The sequence below is a fragment of the Corvus hawaiiensis genome, chromosome 4 (assembly GCF_020740725.1).
Source record: "Corvus hawaiiensis isolate bCorHaw1 chromosome 4, bCorHaw1.pri.cur, whole genome shotgun sequence".
NCBI lineage: Eukaryota > Metazoa > Chordata > Aves > Passeriformes > Corvidae > Corvus > Corvus hawaiiensis.
This window is the reverse complement of record NC_063216.1, coordinates 72,028,928-72,046,550: the sequence shown is the minus strand read 5'-3', so window position 1 is coordinate 72,046,550 and position 17,623 is coordinate 72,028,928. Positions and strand designations below refer to the sequence as shown.

Sequence of the window (17,623 nt, the reverse complement as noted above, 5' to 3'; positions counted from 1 at the left end):
TATTAAGTAGGGCTTTTATGCCCTTTTTAATGCTTTTCATACTGATTTTTACAATGTGTTCATGTAAAGGATGATAAATGTTTTTCTGGATATTTGTACTAATGAGCTGGAGATCTCTACATCTGATAAAGTTCACCTCTCCCTTGTGTGAATAAGTAGTGCCATAAATACTTTTTTTTTTTTTTCAATTTATAAAAAATAGAATTTTATATTAATGTGTTTTTAATTCCTGGGCTTTCTTTCATCAGGGACAACTAAGTGTCCAGAGAGGACAATTATCACTACAACTCACTGAATGCTTTATCTATATTGTTTGTGGATTAGGAACCTGAATTAACCATTGACTCTTTCCGATCCAGTCTGCATTCCCTTCTTTTGGAGAAAATGAAACTTTTTTTTTTTTTAAAACCCCTGTACCATCAAAAATATTTTTCAGGTCACTTTAGAGATTTGTCCAATTATCAAAAAGAATATCAAGAAAAGGTAATACATAGAGGCTAAGGAGCCAAAGTTAGAAGACAAGAGGAACAGCTTTGGTAGAGATGGTAATAGATCTGTCATTCTTGGCTCTGCTGGGTGATTTCATTACTGAGAAATTAACACCCTCCTAAAGTTTAGCCTGAAAATACATGTAAAAAAGAAAACCTAAATATACTGTGGTCTTACTGTGACTTTTGGCATTATGAATTCTGTTATTGAATTACTTTTTTAAAAAAAAAAAAAATTTTTTTTAGGTCTTCAGAATTTCAGGCCATGTGACTTTCCACTCAGATCAACGGAAAATATATCACTAGCTGGCTCTTTGTTTTTGTTATGCCCCAGTTAAAAATGCCTTTCTCTTCACTGACACAATGCCACGAGCCATGAAATTAGTTTCCTTCCCCAGATTCTTGCTGCAATCCTCAAGAATGTAATTAGATCTTGGTCATGTAAGCTCATAAATGCAAAATTCTGTGTTCAGAATTGTTTTTTAAGAGAAGTCACAAAATATGTCCTTCAGCACATTTAAATTGTCTGGAAAATGGTTAAGAACACCAGTCAAACCTCCTAGTTGTTCAAATGTCTCTATTTGTCCCATTATTACCCTGTTTGTATGATTCTGCTTATAGCCTTGTTAAAATTGATTAAGGCGAAGACTGGTTCCAAAAGCCTCCTGAATCTGACCACTCCAAAATTGCTTGAGAAGAATTAGCAGTCAGGAATAACGCATGTAATTTTTTTGTTGGCATTATGCAAGATGAGTGCAAGATATTTTTGGGGGTGAGTCAGGAAGGGTGGAGTGACAGGATGGGAAAAAATAAAAAAGAATGAACCTTTCATGGAGCTTCCCTGTAAGGTTAAAATACAGAATATTTGTCATACTAGGCTATTAGCGAAGTTCATTGTATATTTTTACTGATCCCTTAAGAAGAGCTTATTACACTCACTCTTTAATAGAGATTCCAGTGATCCCAGTGAAAAAGTTAGTGATGGATAAAAAGATAAAATTGCTCTGCTTTTATGTGAACTTAGTGTTTTGTCACATTGGTTGTTGGAAATGATGGGTCAGATGATACAAGTTATAGATCTGATTCAGATTTTCATAAGCAATTAAACCTGGGATGTGGTGCATCAAAAACTCTTCACTTAAATTCACAAAGGGCTGGATGTGACCTTATCATCAGGAATATTTTCAGTAAAATTCAGCTCAGAACCCTCTTTTCCTTCCAAGTCTGAGTCCTCCCACCCTCTCATCGAGTAAGTGGATTACCAGGTGTGGTAAAATTCTTAAGAGGGGGACCATATTCAGTTTTATTTCAAATTAGTAAGTAGTAATTGTGAACCTGAAAAATAAACTTTTTATACAAATAAGATTCCATGACATTTCATATTTTCATAAAACACCTAAAGACAGCAGCAGGTTGTCCTGATACTTCTGCTTATCCTCCCTGTGGTAGCATCTGTACAGAGAACAACACAGTTTTAAATTCTAACTCAGTTTGTGATTCACTGATGAAGGAAGCAGGAAGAAAGTGACTTGGCTTCACGCTTGGAGCAAATGTGAATTTTCTTCCACTTCAACATTTTTCCCGCTATGTTCAAATGTATTTGTCAGCTTCCTAAGGAGTGCAGTGTCCGTATCAAAGGAGACGAGACTTTCATGTAAAAATTGAGAGACCTTGAACTGCAGTGGCAAGAACAACTCTGGTGTAATACCAGTGCCAGATGGCATGGGTGTGAAAAGCACATTCACATCGATACTAACAGGCTTAGGAGAGACACGGACCAGGGTGAGGTATTCCCAAAGAAGGTGAATTGACAGTGCAAAGGAGAGTTAATACCAACCAGTTGCTCAGTTACTTTATCAGAGCTGCCCCTGTTTTCAAGGCCTGAAAGAACAGCTCAGTGCCAGAAAGACATCCAGATCATTTGGCTATGCTTGCTCTTATGGGGCACTGTTTTCAATTTCCATCCTAGTGGGGTTGCATACTACCGACCAGTTAAAACCAGCACCTGAGCTACACAACAGTGTTTCAATGGCAACACTGGACAGCTGTAGGTTCCGCCCTTCCCCTCCCCCAGCATGCTCCTCAGACACACAGCACACTTGCACTTGCACCAAAACTCACAGCCACACCCACAGTTTAACCACCTGCAATAATTTTGGCCCTGGCCGATCTAGCCCTGGGTGCATTGTGCAGCAAGAAGCCATGGGGGCCGTGCTTTTCCCCGACTCCAAGCATCGCTCCAGAGGCCACACAAGCTGTGCAGTCAGGCCGTAAAGCTCAATGGCACACAGAGATCAAGTCCTACCCACTGACAGCACATGCCCTTGTGAAAGGGGCTGATGAGCACTGGAGCTGGAGCAAGGGAAAGGGCAGGTCTCTGCAGCTGGGGGCAGAGGAGAGGGGAACAAAGTGGGTGTGTGTGTTTGGGGAGAAGGGAGCAAGGAGGGTGTTCTCCTTCCACAATGGGCTGTGGTGGGAGCAGTGCCTGCCCAGCAGAGGAAGCAAAAGGCAGGGACCTCAGCGAGCACAGTTCCCTCTCAGTGGAACAGCGAGTTCTGCTGTTGGCAGCGATCCTCCTCTGGGAGGTTCCTGCCTGCTCTCCTCACACGGAGCTGCTTGTTCCTGTCCTCTCAGAGGCCTTCAGTCTCTTAACGTGGGCCACAGCAGCTTTCTTTCCCATGCTCTGAATGAGAAGGGGCAGGTTTTAAGCAGCACTGGGAGGATTAATTAATATTTTAGCTGTTTCAACCATCATGACTTCTGGTTGCATTCATGAGACAATAGCCCTGCTCTACTGAGTTGCAGAAGTGCAATACCGAGATGTGACTGCTGGACACAATCACCGCTTGAGTCACTTTGTCATTTTTTCAGGTAGCTGCAATGGATGGACATTCTCTAAGAACCATTGGATTAAATATAAAGAAGGACACATTTCAGGCAATTTGAGAAACTTTTCTCCTTTTATTATTTCTTCAAACATATATATGTAGATACTACTGAAGGGCAACTATGAAGGACTACCAGGGTAGCTCAATTGCCTAAACTAAGGGTAACTGGGAAATAATCTCACACTAACAATCCTAAAGGACGTCTTGACGCGATGATGAAGAAACTAGTTCCTACTATGAAAACTTGGACTACCTATTCTCCTATGGTAAAGTGAGTTAAAACTATTATCTTCACTTCTACAGACTGAGATGAGCTACATCTTTACAAAACCATTAAAAAGTACATACAGGTCACTGAAAAAACTACGTTAATTGTCTAACAGGCTTGGTTTTGGTCGTCCAGGTGTGCCAGGCAACCTCTCAGCATCACTGTCTTCCATGAGGATGTGCAGGTGGAGCCAGTTTCTGCCTTACAGACTTTGGGCAATATTGCAACAGCACCATCATGAGTGGAAGGTGAAGGGCAAGGCAACGCAGAGATGTGTGTCTGCACAGTGAATCCGTGTGCCGCAGCATCTTCCATCCATTGAGCTTCAGGATTGCCAGTGAAAAAAGCAAGAATTATGCAGTGCTCACGTGGCTGCCATCGGGTGTGAGCCCCGCCAGCACAGCTCTGTGCAGGGAATTCCTCTCAGTGGGTGGAGAGCAGCATCCAGAGGCGGAATCGCAGCTGACCGTAAGCTCTCATCGCCTCTGCGTGGGTGGCCGGATCTCGGGCCAGGTGCTCAAAGAGGTTGAGCGGCTCGACGGTTCGCATTGCCGGCGGCAAGCTGATCTCTGCAGGAAGGCTCTGGTTGCCCAAGACAAAGTGCTCCAGGCGTTTCAACTGCAGGCAGCGGTGCAGGTATGCCATGATGTCCCACAGCCGCCGCGCAAATTCCCTCCTGCGCCACTGGCACAGCGGTACGGTGGTCAGCACGTGCATGACCACAGTCTTCCAGGTCGAGCTGGAAAAACCTGTGCCCCTCAGGATGCAGGTGAAGAGCTGCAGGCATTTCAGGTGCAAGCTCTCACACGGCACCTGCCTGGCGATGTGCTGGAAGAATTTTGCCTCTGCCACAGCGTACGTCTCAGGCCACGCTGTGCTTGCGATGGAGTCGGCCTCGGCGGGCTGGCTGCTCACAAAGATGCTGGAGCCGCCTTTCTGGGCCTCTGTGGGCTGGCTGACCACAAAGATGTCGGAGTCCCCGTGGCGCACCCCAAACAGCATCTCCACCATCAGGCTCTTCTTGCCTTTGCTCAGCCGGAATTGGCAGGACCGGCTGCAGGGCTGAAACACCAAGTGCCATGAGTACGACTGAGGCAAATGCAGCCACGAGCATCTCACCAGCTGGTAGAACCAGTGGGAGGTTTTCTCCACGTCCAGGTAGGAGCCGGTGCAGAGTGTCTCTAGGAGGCTGGGCTTCTGCTTCCGCCGCAGCTCCTCCTGCGAGTGGTGCAGGAAGCACAACAGCTTCTCGCCCAGCTGCTCCCTCTCGCACGTGCACACCAGCTCCACACGGACGCAGAAGGTCCTTGCTGCCATCTGCCCTGCACTGTTCAGCTCCAGGTGGAAGGCGTGTCCCGGCGGGGGATTCAGTGGGACCAGCACGTGGTACACCACGTCCTGCTCACGGGGACTCCAACCCTCAAAGGTACTGCCCACCCCGATGGCTTCTTGAGGCACCGGGTAGAAACTATTGCTCACGCTGTCAATAAAGACACGCGTGAAGCTCTCCATCAGCTCAGCTGCCACTGAGCGACCTCTCTCCACGTCCTCGACAGGACACTGTATGCGATCCACTAAAAGGATCCCTCGCTTATTCCCAACGTCACGGGCGTCTTCTTCCTCTTCAGTTCCACCACGGCTGCCTTTGTCCTTGCCAGCACCACTGCCTTCTTTTTCACTGGCAGCCACATTTCCACCTACTTCTTCTTTTCCATCTTCATTCTTGCCTTTCACATTCTCATCCCTGTGTTCTTCATCCTTCCCATTCTGATCACTGGTTCTGTGTTCACTGGAATGCCTGTCTTCCTTCACCTTCATATCGCTGCTTTCTCCTTCACTTGCTTTATCAGCACCTTCTTCAGTTGAAGCAACATTGCCGTGCTCCTCTCCATTTCCATCTTCATTCTTTTCTCCCTGCATATCGGCAGCACTGCCTTTCTCATCTTTGTCTCCAACATTGCTTTCTTCATTTCCGACGTCATTCTTTTCTTCCTCAGTTGCAGCAAAACCACAATGGTCTACTGCATTCCCATCATCACTGTTGTCTTCCTGTCCTGTCCAATCACTGCTTCTCTGTTCACTGGCATCACTGCTTTCCTCCACCTTCAGATCCGTGTTTTCTCCCTTTCCATCTCCCTCGTATTGACCTTCTTCTACATCATCATTGTTGCCTGCCTTCATATTTGCATCATTGTTTTTTTCTTCATTTCCATCTCCTCCTTTCTTTTCAGCATCATGGTCTTGTTCCACCTGCACATCCTTGTTTTCTCCTTCATTTGCGTCAGCGTGGCCTTCTTTATGTCGAGCAACATTGCCAGGTTCTTCTTCATTTCCTTCAGCAGTGTTGCCTCCTGGCACATTCCCATCACTCCGTCCTTCATCTTTCTTTAAGTCGCAGGCATCTTCATTCTTCACGTTTTGGTCTTCCTTCACCTTCACATCTTCATTTCCTTCACTGGCATCATCTTCCTCTCCTTCATTTGCAGCCACAGGACTGCCTTCTCCTTCATTTTCATTACCGCTGTCATCTGCCTCCACAGTCATATTATTGTTTTCTCCATCTTCCTTTGAATCAATAGTGTCTTCTTGCTGTTCTTTTCCTCTCTCATCTCCTAGGGTCTTGCAGGAGCTCTGGTCCTTGCCGCTGCTGTTGGCTTCAGGGCTCCTTCTCCTGCGGCTAAACCACAGGCCCAAGAGGAGCAGGAGTCCAGCAAGAGCCCAGAATGGCCACTGCTGCAGGGCACCAAAGAGCAGGGCTCCCCAGCCCTCGTCCTGCTGCTCCGGGGGCCCTTGCTCCAGCTCCTGCAGCAGCCGAGCCATCTCGCGGTCGAGCAGCTCCTCACGCTCCTGCATTCGCCGGTGCGTGGCCTCATCCAGCCCATCCCCAGCTGGCTGGGGGTACTGGATCAGGCTTTGCACGAGCACGAAGAGCAATGACAATAAAGCCATGGTCTGCAAGAGGACACACAGAAGGGGTTCAGTAGGGGCGGAATGGAGGCAGCCAGTGCGGGGCAGGAGCCACGGGGATGTGGCAGCAGGAAGGAGAGGGCCCCCGGCAGCTGGCAGGAGGCAAGGCCTGCACCGCTGCCCCAGCAAGCACCGAGCCTGAGCAAGGCGCTCCCGCCAGGGGCTGGGCCCTGGATGCAGGGACAGAACACACGCCCCGGCTGCCAGCGCTTCTGCCCCAGCCCTCCCCCAGCCCTGCCTCCCCACCGCCTGTGTGCACTCACCGCTTGCCCAGGCTCTACTGGGGGCAGCGTCAACCAATGGGGCCTTTTATAGCTGCCCCCATTGTGACACGGCCCCTGTGCTGTCACAGGCCCCAGAGCGCATCACAGGCCAGCCCCACCCGCCATCCCCAGCCCGGGAACTCATCATGGCCCTGGGCACCCAGAGCCTCAAGAGACACAAAGTGCAGACCCATCAGTCGTGAACCCTAGAGCTTCCCTGTACAAAGCAGGCACAAGCGCCCTCCCACACAACCCTTGTCAAATATAAATATGGGCGACAGGACCTCAATACGATCTCTATATCTGTGTAGGCTTTTACTGATGATTGCAGGCAGATGTTCTTCACTATTAACAATAATATTTATTACTTTGGCCACAGCCTGTCGTACATGCTAATTTTTAGCTACAGGTTTAGTGAGAAAGAAGGAATTAGAGGCTGCTTGAATGATGCACAGGAAGTTGAAACGTCATCCAATGTTAAGGCCTACCCTTCTTTTACACCAGCAGTGTCCTGCCTCACACATCTTTTGTGAGATAAAGATGTCAGGGTTTCTCTCCTGAATTTAGGAGCACTTTCAAAGATCTGTTTATTGACTGACAAAAGATCACACACAACCAACTGATGGTTTGCGCAGTAGCACAAAAAACCATCCAAACTACTTCTTACGCTAGATGTGGCTGATCAATAGCTCGGCTGAAAAATGGACAAGCCACTGTAACAAGAAATACAAGTTTGGAAAAGGAAAAAGAAAAGTCCTCAAAACGCAGAACTCCTGAAGCTTAGCTCGCTCCACTCCAATGTGCTCTCCCCCAATGCCACATAAAGATGTGCTCCTCCTGACGCTTGCAGCAACTGGCTTCTCTCTTGCCGTTCTGAGAGGAACTCTATTTTGTATAGGGACGTACACGTGTCTGCATTTAGACGCCATCCTCAATACAAACCTCCTCCCTTGCTTTTTTCTGATTGGAGATCCTTGCTACTGGATATGATGGTGCTGTTTACTGGGAAGGGTTTCTCTGATGCTGATCACAGCACAGCACAGCAGGAGCTTTTTGCTCCCTTGGGCTACTCAAATTCCTCTTGGGTGATCTCTGAAATACTCTTTATCAGCTGAGGGCTGACAGAGCACAGAATGTCTGAGTGATCGCCCTTCCCTTGTCCAGCCATGACACAAGAGCTGGGTGCACTCAGAAAACACAGTTTTCTGAACCATCCTATATAATAACAACAATCAGTTCCTTATAAAATCTGCCATCTAGATGAGGTCGCCATTGAACAGCTCCATGTCCCAAGTGGTACCCAGCAGGGAGGGAAGCAGAGGAAGACAGGATCACAGCAGTCACTGATCAGTCATTCACAGGCAGCACCACAAAGAAAGAGGGGAGAGTCAGGAATTGCACAGGCTACTCTGTTTCAGCAGCCTGTGTCACCCTGCTCCTTTTAAATGTCTTCTGATGACAAGCTTCTTGTCCAATCACAGTGCTCACCTCTGGGACATGAGCAACTAAGAGGCAGAACAGGAGGAAAAATTTCTTCTGACCTCCAGTCACCTGACTGTCAAGCAAACAGAGAAAACCTCCAGTCTGTTCTGAGGGAGGTGTTTTATAAACTCACCTGTAGCTAAAGCTATTCAGAAAGCCCACACTACCAGACGCAGAGTGGTAAAGAGCCTATTAATTTGCTGACCCTGGAGAAAAGGCAGCTTTAAACAAACTCTGCTACTGCCACTCTCTCTCCTTAGAACTTCAGGTTGAGATGCCTAGGACCAACTAAAGAAAAAAGCCATTTCATTCATGCCCTGGTCAAGCATTTCCCACGCTCTTGGCCCTCCCAATCTACCAGCCAGTCAAACACAGAAAGAGCAAGAGACCTGTGGTAGGCTTCCAGTGGAAATACTGGCAAAATCTTCTTGGACTGCATTATTTGAAGGACCTGAGGTCAGCTCACTGACTGTGAATGACTTTTACTGCTCCACTTAGCCTACCAGCTCAGCTCAGCTCAGCTCAGCTCAGCTCAGCTCAGTTCAGCTCAGCTCAGCAGCCTCCCAGCTACCTTTAGCTGCATAAGCACATGACCTGCAATCAGAAAGGTGTGAATCTTCCTTAGGAAGGAAACAGACACGGGGAATGAAGAGTGGAGATTAGTCCACACTCTGAGGAACAGGCAACACCAACCAAACACTCTGGCAATAGCTTGTGTCTAGAAGCTCTCTACCTTCCAATCCACCTCAAGGCTTTGGGACTTGTGCTGACTTGCACAAAGGAACCCACTCCACCCTGCAGCAGTGGGCTCCTTCTTTCCAGCCTGGATGGAGGCATGTCCTGTATTTTGCAAGCATGTCCAGGTGTTCAGAATGGAACATGCTGATGATGATTAGCACCTTAAGGCACGCAGCTCTTTCCTCCTCAAAGTATGCTTTGTGAAATTACAGGCAGTGCTATCTCCACCTTTCCAAACAAATTACCCTCCTTCTATTGCACTTGCCTTCAAAATACTGCCACTTCTTCATTTCAGACTATGCTTCCCTCAGAAGGATGCACAAAAGGTTAGAGTAGTTGCAAACATCTGCACCTGGAATTTTCAACTAACTGCTTCTTCAGAATGGTTTCTGACAACAGGCCATACTCTGGACATGAACACAAAAATGCTGAAGCAAGATAAATGACTTCGCTACATCTTACAGCCCAGATGTCTGTGGCCAGAGAAGACACCACCAGGTTGTCCTGATACTTTTGCTCATCCTCTCTGGTAGCAGCTGTACAGAGAACAACACAGTTTTAAATTCTAACTCAGTTTGTGCTTCACTGATGATGGAAGCAGGGAGAAAGTGACTTGGCTTCACGCTTGGAGCAAATGTGAATTTTCTGTGGATTTCAGTGTCCAGGATTTAAACCAGTAAGGGATTTTCTTCAGTATATCCAAGATGGCTACAGAAACCCTGATCTGACTCAAGAGCTCTTCTGACACTATGATACGCGCTGACAGTTCTCTGGCTGTGACTCAGTTTATTCAAATCTGCTTTCTCCGAATGCACATCTGACAGCAGGACTTGCTCCATTCAGCCTGCAGCAGTTCCACAGGAAAGATGTTGTGAAATTGGCCACACATCTTCGCAACACTTCCACTTCAACATTTTTCCCGCTATGTTCAAATGTATTTGTCAGCTTCCTAAGGAGTGCAGTGTCCGTATCAAAGGAGACGAGACTTTCATGTAAAAATTGAGAGACCTTGAACTGCAGTGGCAAGAACAACTCTGGTGTAATACCAGTGCCAGATGGCATGGGTGTGAAAAGCACATTCACATCGATACTAACAGGCTTAGGAGAGACACGGACCAGGGTGAGGTATTCCCAAAGAAGGTGAATTGACAGTGCAAAGGAGAGTTAATACCAACCAGTTGCTCAGTTACTTTATCAGAGCTGCCCCTGTTTTCAAGGCCTGAAAGAACAGCTCAGTGCCAGAAAGACATCCAGATCATTTGGCTATGCTTGCTCTTATGGGGCACTGTTTTCAATTTCCATCCTAGTGGGGTTGCATACTACCGACCAGTTAAAACCAGCACCTGAGCTACACAACAGTGTTTCAGTGGCAACACTGACAGCTGTAGGTTCCGCCCTTCCCCTCTCCCAGCATGCTCCTCAGACACACAGCACACTTGCACTTGCACCAAAACTCACAGCCACACCCACAGTTTAACCACCTGCAATAATTTTGGCCCTGGCCGATCTAGCCCTGGGTGCATTGTGCAGCAAGAAGCCATGGGGGCCATGCTTTTCCCCGACTCCAAGCATCGCTCCAGAGGCCACACAAGCTGTGCAGTCAGGCCGTAAAGCTCAATGGCACACAGAGATCAAGTCCTACCCACTGACAGCACATGCCCTTGTGAAAGGGGCTGATGAGCACTGGAGCTGGAGCAAGGGAAAGGGCAGGTCTCTGCAGCTGGGGGCAGAGGAGAGGGGAACAAAGTGGGTGTGTGTGTTTGGGGAGAAGGGAGCAAGGAGGGTGTTCTCCTTCCACAATGGGCTGTGGTGGGAGCAGTGCCTGCCCAGCAGAGGAAGCAAAAGGCAGGGACCTCAGCGAGCACAGTTCCCTCTCAGTGGAACAGCGAGTTCTGCTGTTGGCAGCGATCCTCCTCTGGGAGGTTCCTGCCTGCTCTCCTCACACGGAGCTGCTTGTTCCTGTCCTCTCAGAGGCCTTCAGTCTCTTAACGTGGGCCACAGCAGCTTTCTTTCCCATGCTCTGAATGAGAAGGGGCAGGTTTTAAGCAGCACTGGGAGGATTAATATTTTAGCTGTTTCAACCATCATGACTTCTGGTTGCATTCATGAGACAAAATTAATAGCCCTGCTCTACTGAGTTGCAGAAGTGCAATACCGAGATGTGACTGCTGGACACAATCACCGCTTGAGTCACTTTGTCATTTTTTCAGGTAGCTGCAATGGATGGACATTCTCTAAGAACCATTGGATTAAATATAAAGAAGGACACTTTTCAGGCAATTTGAGAAACTTTTCTCCTTTTATTATTTCTTCAAACATATATATGTAGATACTACTGAAGGGCAACTACACCAGGGTAGCTCAATTGCCTAAACTAAGGGTAACTGGGAAATAATCTCACACTAACAATCCTAAAGGACGTCTTGACGCGATGATGAAGAAACTAGTTCCTACTATGAAAACTTGGACTACCTATTCTCCTATGGTAAAGTGAGTTAAAACTATTATCTTCACTTCTACAGACTGAGATGAGCTACATCTTTACAAAACCATTAAAAAGTACATACAGGTCACTGAAAAAACTACGTTAATTGTCTAACAGGCTTGGTTTTGGTCGTCCAGGTGTGCCAGGCAACCTCTCAGCATCACTGTCTTCCATGAGGATGTGCAGGTGGAGCCAGTTTCTGCCTTACAGACTTTGGGCAATATTGCAACAGCACCATCATGAGTGGAAGGTGAAGGGCAAGGCAACGCAGGGATGTGTGTCTGCACAGTGAATCCGTGTGCCGCAGCATCTTCCATCCATTGAGCTTCAGGATTGCCAGTGAAAAAAGCAAGAATTATGCAGTGCTCACGTGGCTGCCATCGGGTGTGAGCCCCGCCAGCACAGCTCTGTGCAGGGAATTCCTCTCAGTGGGTGGAGAGCAGCATCCAGAGGCGGAATCGCAGCTGACCGTAAGCTCTCATCGCTTCTGCGTGGGTGGCTGGATCTCGGGCCAGGTGCTCAAAGAGGTTGAGCGGCTCGACGGTTCGCATTGCCGGCGGCAAGCTGATCTCTGCAGGAAGGCTCTGGTTGCCCAGGACAAAGTGCTCCAGGCGTTTCAACTGCAGGCAGCGGTGCAGGTATGCCATGATGTCCCACAGCCGCCGCGCAAATTCCCTCCTGCGCCACTGGCACAGCGGTACGGTGGTCAGCACGTGCATGACCACAGTCTTCCAGGTCGAGCTGGAAAAACCTGTGCCCCTCAGGATGCAGGTGAAGAGCTGCAGGCATTTCAGGTGCAAGCTCTCACACGGCACCTGCCTGGCGATGTGCTGGAAGAATTTTGCCTCTGCCACAGCGTACGTCTCAGGCCACACTGTGCTTGCGATGGAGTCGGCCTCGGCGGGCTGGCTGCTCACAAAGATGCTGGAGTCGCCTTTCTGGGCCTCTGTGGGCTGGCTGACCACAAAGATGTCGGAGTCCCCGTGGCGCACCCCAAACAGCATCTCCACCATCAGGCTCTTCTTGCCTTTGCTCAGCCGGAATTGGCAGGACCGGCTGCAGGGCTGAAACACCAAGTGCCATGAGTACGACTGAGGCAAATGCAGCCACGAGCATCTCACCAGCTGGTAGAACCAGTGGGAGGTTTTCTCCACGTCCAGGTAGGAGCCGGTGCAGAGTGTCTCTAGGAGGCTGGGCTTCTGCTTCCGCCGCAGCTCCTCCTGCGAGTGGTGCAGGAAGCACAACAGCTTCTCGCCCAGCTGCTCCCTCTCGCACGTGCACACCAGCTCCACACGGACGCAGAAGGTCCTTGCTGCCATCTGCCCTGCACTGTTCAGCTCCAGGTGGAAGGCGTGTCCCGGCGGGGGATTCAGTGGGACCAGCACGCGGTACACCACGTCCTGCTCATGGGGACTCCAACCCTCAAAGGTACTGCCCACCCCGATGGCTTCTTGAGGCACCGGGTAGAAACTATTGCTCACGCTGTCAATAAAGACACGCGTGAAGCTCTCCATCAGCTCAGCTGCCACTGAGCGACCTCTCTCCACGTCCTCGACAGGACACTGTATGCGATCCACTAAAAGGATCCCTCGCTTATTCCCAACGTCACGGGCGTCTTCTTCCTCTTCAGTTCCACCACGGCTGCCTTTGTCCTTGCGAGCACCACTGCCTTCTTTTTCACTGGCAGCCACATTTCCACCTACTTCTTCTTTTCCATCTTCATTCTTGCCTTTCACATTCTCATCCCTGTGTTTCTGATCCTTCCCATTCTGATCACTGGTTCTGTGTTCACTGGAATGCCTGTCTTCCTTCACCTTCATATTGCTGCTGTCTCCTTCACTTGCTTTATCAGCACCTTCTTCAGTTGAAGCAACATTGCCGTGCTCCTCTCCATTTCCATCTTCATTCTTTTCTCCCTGCATATCGGCAGCACTGCCTTTCTCATCTTTGTCTCCAACATTGCTTTCTTCATTTCCGACGTCATTCTTTTCTTCCTCAGTTGCAGCAAAACCACAATGGTCTACTGCATTCCCACCATCACTGTTGTCTTCCTGTCCTGTCCAATCACTGCTTCTCTGTTCACTGGCATCACTGCTTTCCTCCACCTTCAGATCCGTGTTTTCTCCCTTTCCATCTCCCTCGTATTGACCTTCTTCTACATCATCATTGTTGCCTGCCTTCATATTTGCATCATTGTTTTTTTCTTCATTTCCATCTCCTCCTTTCTTTTCAGCATCATGGTCTTGTTCCACCTGCACATCCTTGTTTTCTCCTTCATTTGCGTCAGCGTGGCCTTCTTTATCTCGAGCAACATTGCCAGGTTCTTCTTCATTTCCTTCAGCAGTGTTGCCTCCTGGCACATTCCCATCACTCCGTCCTTCATCTTTCTTTAAGTCGCAGGCATCTTCATTCTTCACGTTTTGGTCTTCCTTCACCTTCACATCTTCATTTCCTTCACTGGCATCATCTTCCTCTCCTTCATTTGCAGCCACAGGACTGCCTTCTCCTTCATTTTCATTACTGCTGTCATCTGCCTCCACAGTCATATTATTGTTTTCTCCATCTTCCTTTGAATCAATAGTGTCTTCTTGCTGTTCTTTTCCTCTCTCATCTCCTAGGGTCTTGCAGGAGCTCTGGTCCTTGCCGCTGCTGTTGGCTTCAGGGCTCCTTCTCCTGCGGCTAAACCACAGGCCCAAGAGGAGCAGGAGTCCAGCAAGAGCCCAGAATGGCCACTGCTGCAGGGCACCAAAGAGCAGGGCTCCCCAGCCCTCGTCCTGCTGCTCCGGGGGCCCTTGCTCCAGCTCCTGCAGCAGCCGAGCCATCTCGCGGTCGAGCAGCTCCTCACGCTCCTGCATTCGCCGGTGCGTGGCCTCATCCAGCCCATCCCCAGCTGGCTGGGGGTACTGGATCAGGCTTTGCACGAGCACGAAGAGCAATGACAATAAAGCCATGGTCTGCAAGAGGACACACAGAAGGGGTTCAGTAGGGGCGGAATGGAGGCAGCCAGTGCGGGGCAGGAGCCACGGGGATGTGGCAGCAGGAAGGAGAGGGCCCCCGGCAGCTGGCAGGAGGCAAGGCCTGCACCGCTGCCCCAGCAAGCACCGAGCCTGAGCAAGGCGCTCCCGCCAGGGGCTGGGCCCTGGATGCAGGGACAGAACACACGCCCCGGCTGCCAGCGCTTCTGCCCCAGCCCTCCCCCAGCCCTGCCTCCCCACCGCCTGTGTGCACTCACCGCTTGCCCAGGCTCTACTGGGGGCAGCGTCAACCAATGGGGCCTTTTATAGCTGCCCCCATTGTGACACGGCCCCTGTGCTGTCACAGGCCCCAGAGCGCATCACAGGCCAGCCCCACCCGCCATCCCCAGCCCGGGAACTCATCATGGCCCTGGGCACCCAGAGCCTCAAGAGACACAAAGTGCAGACCCATCAGTCGTGAACCCTAGAGCTTCCCTGTACAAAGCAGGCACAAGCGCCTTCCCACACAACCCTTGTCAAATATAAATATGGGCGACAGGACCCCAATACGATCTCTATATCTGTGTAGGCTTTTACTGATGATTGCAGGCAGATGTTCTTCACTATTAACAATAATATTTATTACTTTGGCCACAGCCTGTCGTACATGCTAATTTTTAGCTACAGGTTTAGTGAGAAAGAAGGAATTAGAGGCTGCTTGAATGATGCACAGGAAGTTGAAACGTCATCCAATGTTAAGGCCTACCCTTCTTTTACACCAGCAGTGTCCTGCCTCACACATCTTTTGTGAGATAAAGATGTCAGGGTTTCTCTCCTGAATTTAGGAGCACTTTCAAAGATCTGTTTATTGACTGACAAAAGATCACACACAACCAACTGATGGTTTGCGCAGTAGCACAAAAAACCATCCAAACTACTTCTTACGCTAGATGTGGCTGATCAATAGCTCGGCTGAAAAATGGACAAGCCACTGTAACAAGAAATACAAGTTTGGAAAAGGAAAAAGAAAAGTCCTCAAAACGCAGAACTCCTGAAGCTTAGCTCGCTCCACTCCAATGTGCTCTCCCCCAATGCCACATAAAGATGTGCTCCTCCTGACGCTTGCAGCAACTGGCTTCTCTCTTGCCGTTCTGAGAGGAACTCTATTTTGTATAGGGACGTACACGTGTCTGCATTTAGACGCCATCCTCAATACAAACCTCCTCCCTTGCTTTTTTCTGATTGGAGATCCTTGCTACTGGATATGATGGTGCTGTTTACTGGGAAGGGTTTCTCTGATGCTGATCACAGCACAGCACAGCAGGAGCTTTTTGCTCCCTTGGGCTACTCAAATTCCTCTTGGGTGATCTCTGAAATACTCTTTATCAGCTGAGGGCTGACAGAGCACAGAATGTCTGAGTGATCGCCCTTCCCTTGTCCAGCCATGACACAAGAGCTGGGTGCACTCAGAAAACACAGTTTTCTGAACCATCCTATATAATAACAACAATCAGTTCCTTATAAAATCTGCCATCTAGATGAGGTCGCCATTGAACAGCTCCATGTCCCAAGTGGTACCCAGCAGGGAGGGAAGCAGAGGAAGACAGGATCACAGCAGTCACTGATCAGTCATTCACAGGCAGCACCACAAAGAAAGAGGGGAGAGTCAGGAATTGCACAGGCTACTCTGTTTCAGCAGCCTGTGTCACCCTGCTCCTTTTAAATGTCTTCTGATGACAAGCTTCTTGTCCAATCACAGTGCTCACCTCTGGGACATGAGCAACTAAGAGGCAGAACAGGAGGAAAAATTTCTTCTGACCTCCAGTCACCTGACTGTCAAGCAAACAGAGAAAACCTCCAGTCTGTTCTGAGGGAGGTGTTTTATAAACTCACCTGTAGCTAAAGCTATTCAGAAAGCCCACACTACCAGACGCAGAGTGGTAAAGAGCCTATTAATTTGCTGACCCTGGAGAAAAGGCAGCTTTAAACAAACTCTGCTACTGCCACTCTCTCTCCTTAGAACTTCAGGTTGAGATGCCTAGGACCAACTAAAGAAAAAAGCCATTTCATTCATGCCCTGGTCAAGCATTTCCCACGCTCTTGGCCCTCCCAATCTACCAGCCAGTCAAACACAGAAAAAGCAAGAGACCTGTGGTAGGCTTCCAGTGGAAATACTGGCAAAATCTTCTTGGACTGCATTATTTGAAGGACCTGAGGTCAGCTCACTGACTGTGAATGACTTTTACTGCTCCACTTAGCCTACCAGCTCAGCTCAGCTCAGCTCAGCTCAGCTCAGTTCAGCTCAGCTCAGCAGCCTCCCAGCTACCTTTAGCTGCATAAGCACATGACCTGCAATCAGAAAGGTGTGAATCTTCCTTAGGAAGGAAACAGACACGGGGAATGAAGAGTGGAGATTAGTCCACACTCTGAGGAACAGGCAACACCAACCAAACACTCTGGCAATAGCTTGTGTCTAGAAGCTCTCTACCTTCCAATCCACCTCAAGGCTTTGGGACTTGTGCTGACTTGCACAAAGGAACCCACTCCACCCTGCAGCAGTGGGCTCCTTCTTTCCAGCCTGGATGGAGGCATGTCCTGTATTTTGCAAGCATGTCCAGGTGTTCAGAATGGAACATGCTGATGATGATTAGCACCTTAAGGCACGCAGCTCTTTCCTCCTCAAAGTATGCTTTGTGAAATTACAGGCAGTGCTATCTCCACCTTTCCAAACAAATTACCCTCCTTCTATTGCACTTGCCTTCAAAATACTGCCACTTCTTCATTTCAGACTATGCTTCTTCCCTCAGAAGGATGCACAAAAGGTTAGAGTAGTTGCAAACATCTGCACCTGGAATTTTCAACTAACTGCTTCTTCAGAATGGTTTCTGACAACAGGCCATACTCTGGACATGAACACAAAAATGCTGAAGCAAGATAAATGACTTCGCTACATCTTACAGCCCAGATGTCTGTGGCCAGAGAAGACACCACCAGGTTGTCCTGATACTTTTGCTCATCCTCTCTGGTAGCAGCTGTACAGAGAACAACACAGTTTTAAATTCTAACTCAGTTTGTGCTTCACTGATGATG

The 17,623-nt window shown here is 48.8% G+C and overlaps 3 protein-coding genes across 3 annotated transcripts; all 3 read right to left on the bottom strand.

Moving 5' to 3' along the window:
* Positions 1–3,526: 3,526 nt before the first annotated feature.
* LOC125324336 (inositol 1,4,5-trisphosphate receptor-interacting protein-like 1) lies at positions 3,527–5,825 on the bottom strand. Its single transcript, XM_048300001.1, has 2 exons — positions 5,608–5,825; positions 3,527–5,421 (listed from the first exon to the last, which is right to left on the bottom strand). The coding sequence occupies exons 1-2, from the start codon at positions 5,823–5,825 to the stop codon at positions 4,068–4,070; spliced, it is 1,572 nt and encodes a 523-aa protein (XP_048155958.1). The 3' UTR covers positions 3,527–4,067.
* Positions 5,826–5,877: 52 nt separating this feature from the next.
* Positions 5,878–6,837, bottom strand: LOC125325146. Its single transcript, XM_048301892.1, has 2 exons — positions 5,960–6,837; positions 5,878–5,894 (listed from the first exon to the last, which is right to left on the bottom strand). The coding sequence occupies exons 1-2, from the start codon at positions 6,591–6,593 to the stop codon at positions 5,878–5,880; spliced, it is 651 nt and encodes a 216-aa protein (XP_048157849.1). The 5' UTR covers positions 6,594–6,837.
* A 5,046-nt stretch (positions 6,838–11,883) lies between these two features.
* Positions 11,884–13,762, bottom strand: LOC125325004 (inositol 1,4,5-trisphosphate receptor-interacting protein-like 1). The gene is made up of 2 exons (XM_048301638.1): positions 13,435–13,762; positions 11,884–13,251 (listed from the first exon to the last, which is right to left on the bottom strand). Exons 1-2 carry the CDS (start codon positions 13,760–13,762, stop codon positions 12,005–12,007), a joined length of 1,575 nt encoding a protein of 524 aa, XP_048157595.1. The 3' UTR covers positions 11,884–12,004.
* Between the last annotated feature and the right edge of the window lie 3,861 nt (positions 13,763–17,623).

Excerpts from the sequence above, each read along its gene's own strand:
- LOC125324336 (XM_048300001.1), bottom strand. The coding sequence starts at position 5,825 with ATGAAGGCAGGCAACAATGATGATGTAGAAGAAGGTCAATACGAGGGA. Across the intron at positions 5,422-5,607 it reads AATGACGTCGGAAATGAAGA|CAGTGATCAGAATGGGAAGG; the intron begins AAGCAATGTTGG and ends TGAACACAGAAC.
- LOC125325146 (XM_048301892.1), bottom strand. The coding sequence starts at position 6,593 with ATGGCTTTATTGTCATTGCTCTTCGTGCTCGTGCAAAGCCTGATCCAG.
- LOC125325004 (XM_048301638.1), bottom strand. The coding sequence starts at position 13,762 with ATGAAGGCAGGCAACAATGATGATGTAGAAGAAGGTCAATACGAGGGA. Across the intron at positions 13,252-13,434 it reads TGTTGCTTCAACTGAAGAAG|AAGGCAGTGGTGCTCGCAAG; the intron begins GTGCTGATAAAG and ends CCAGTGAAAAAG.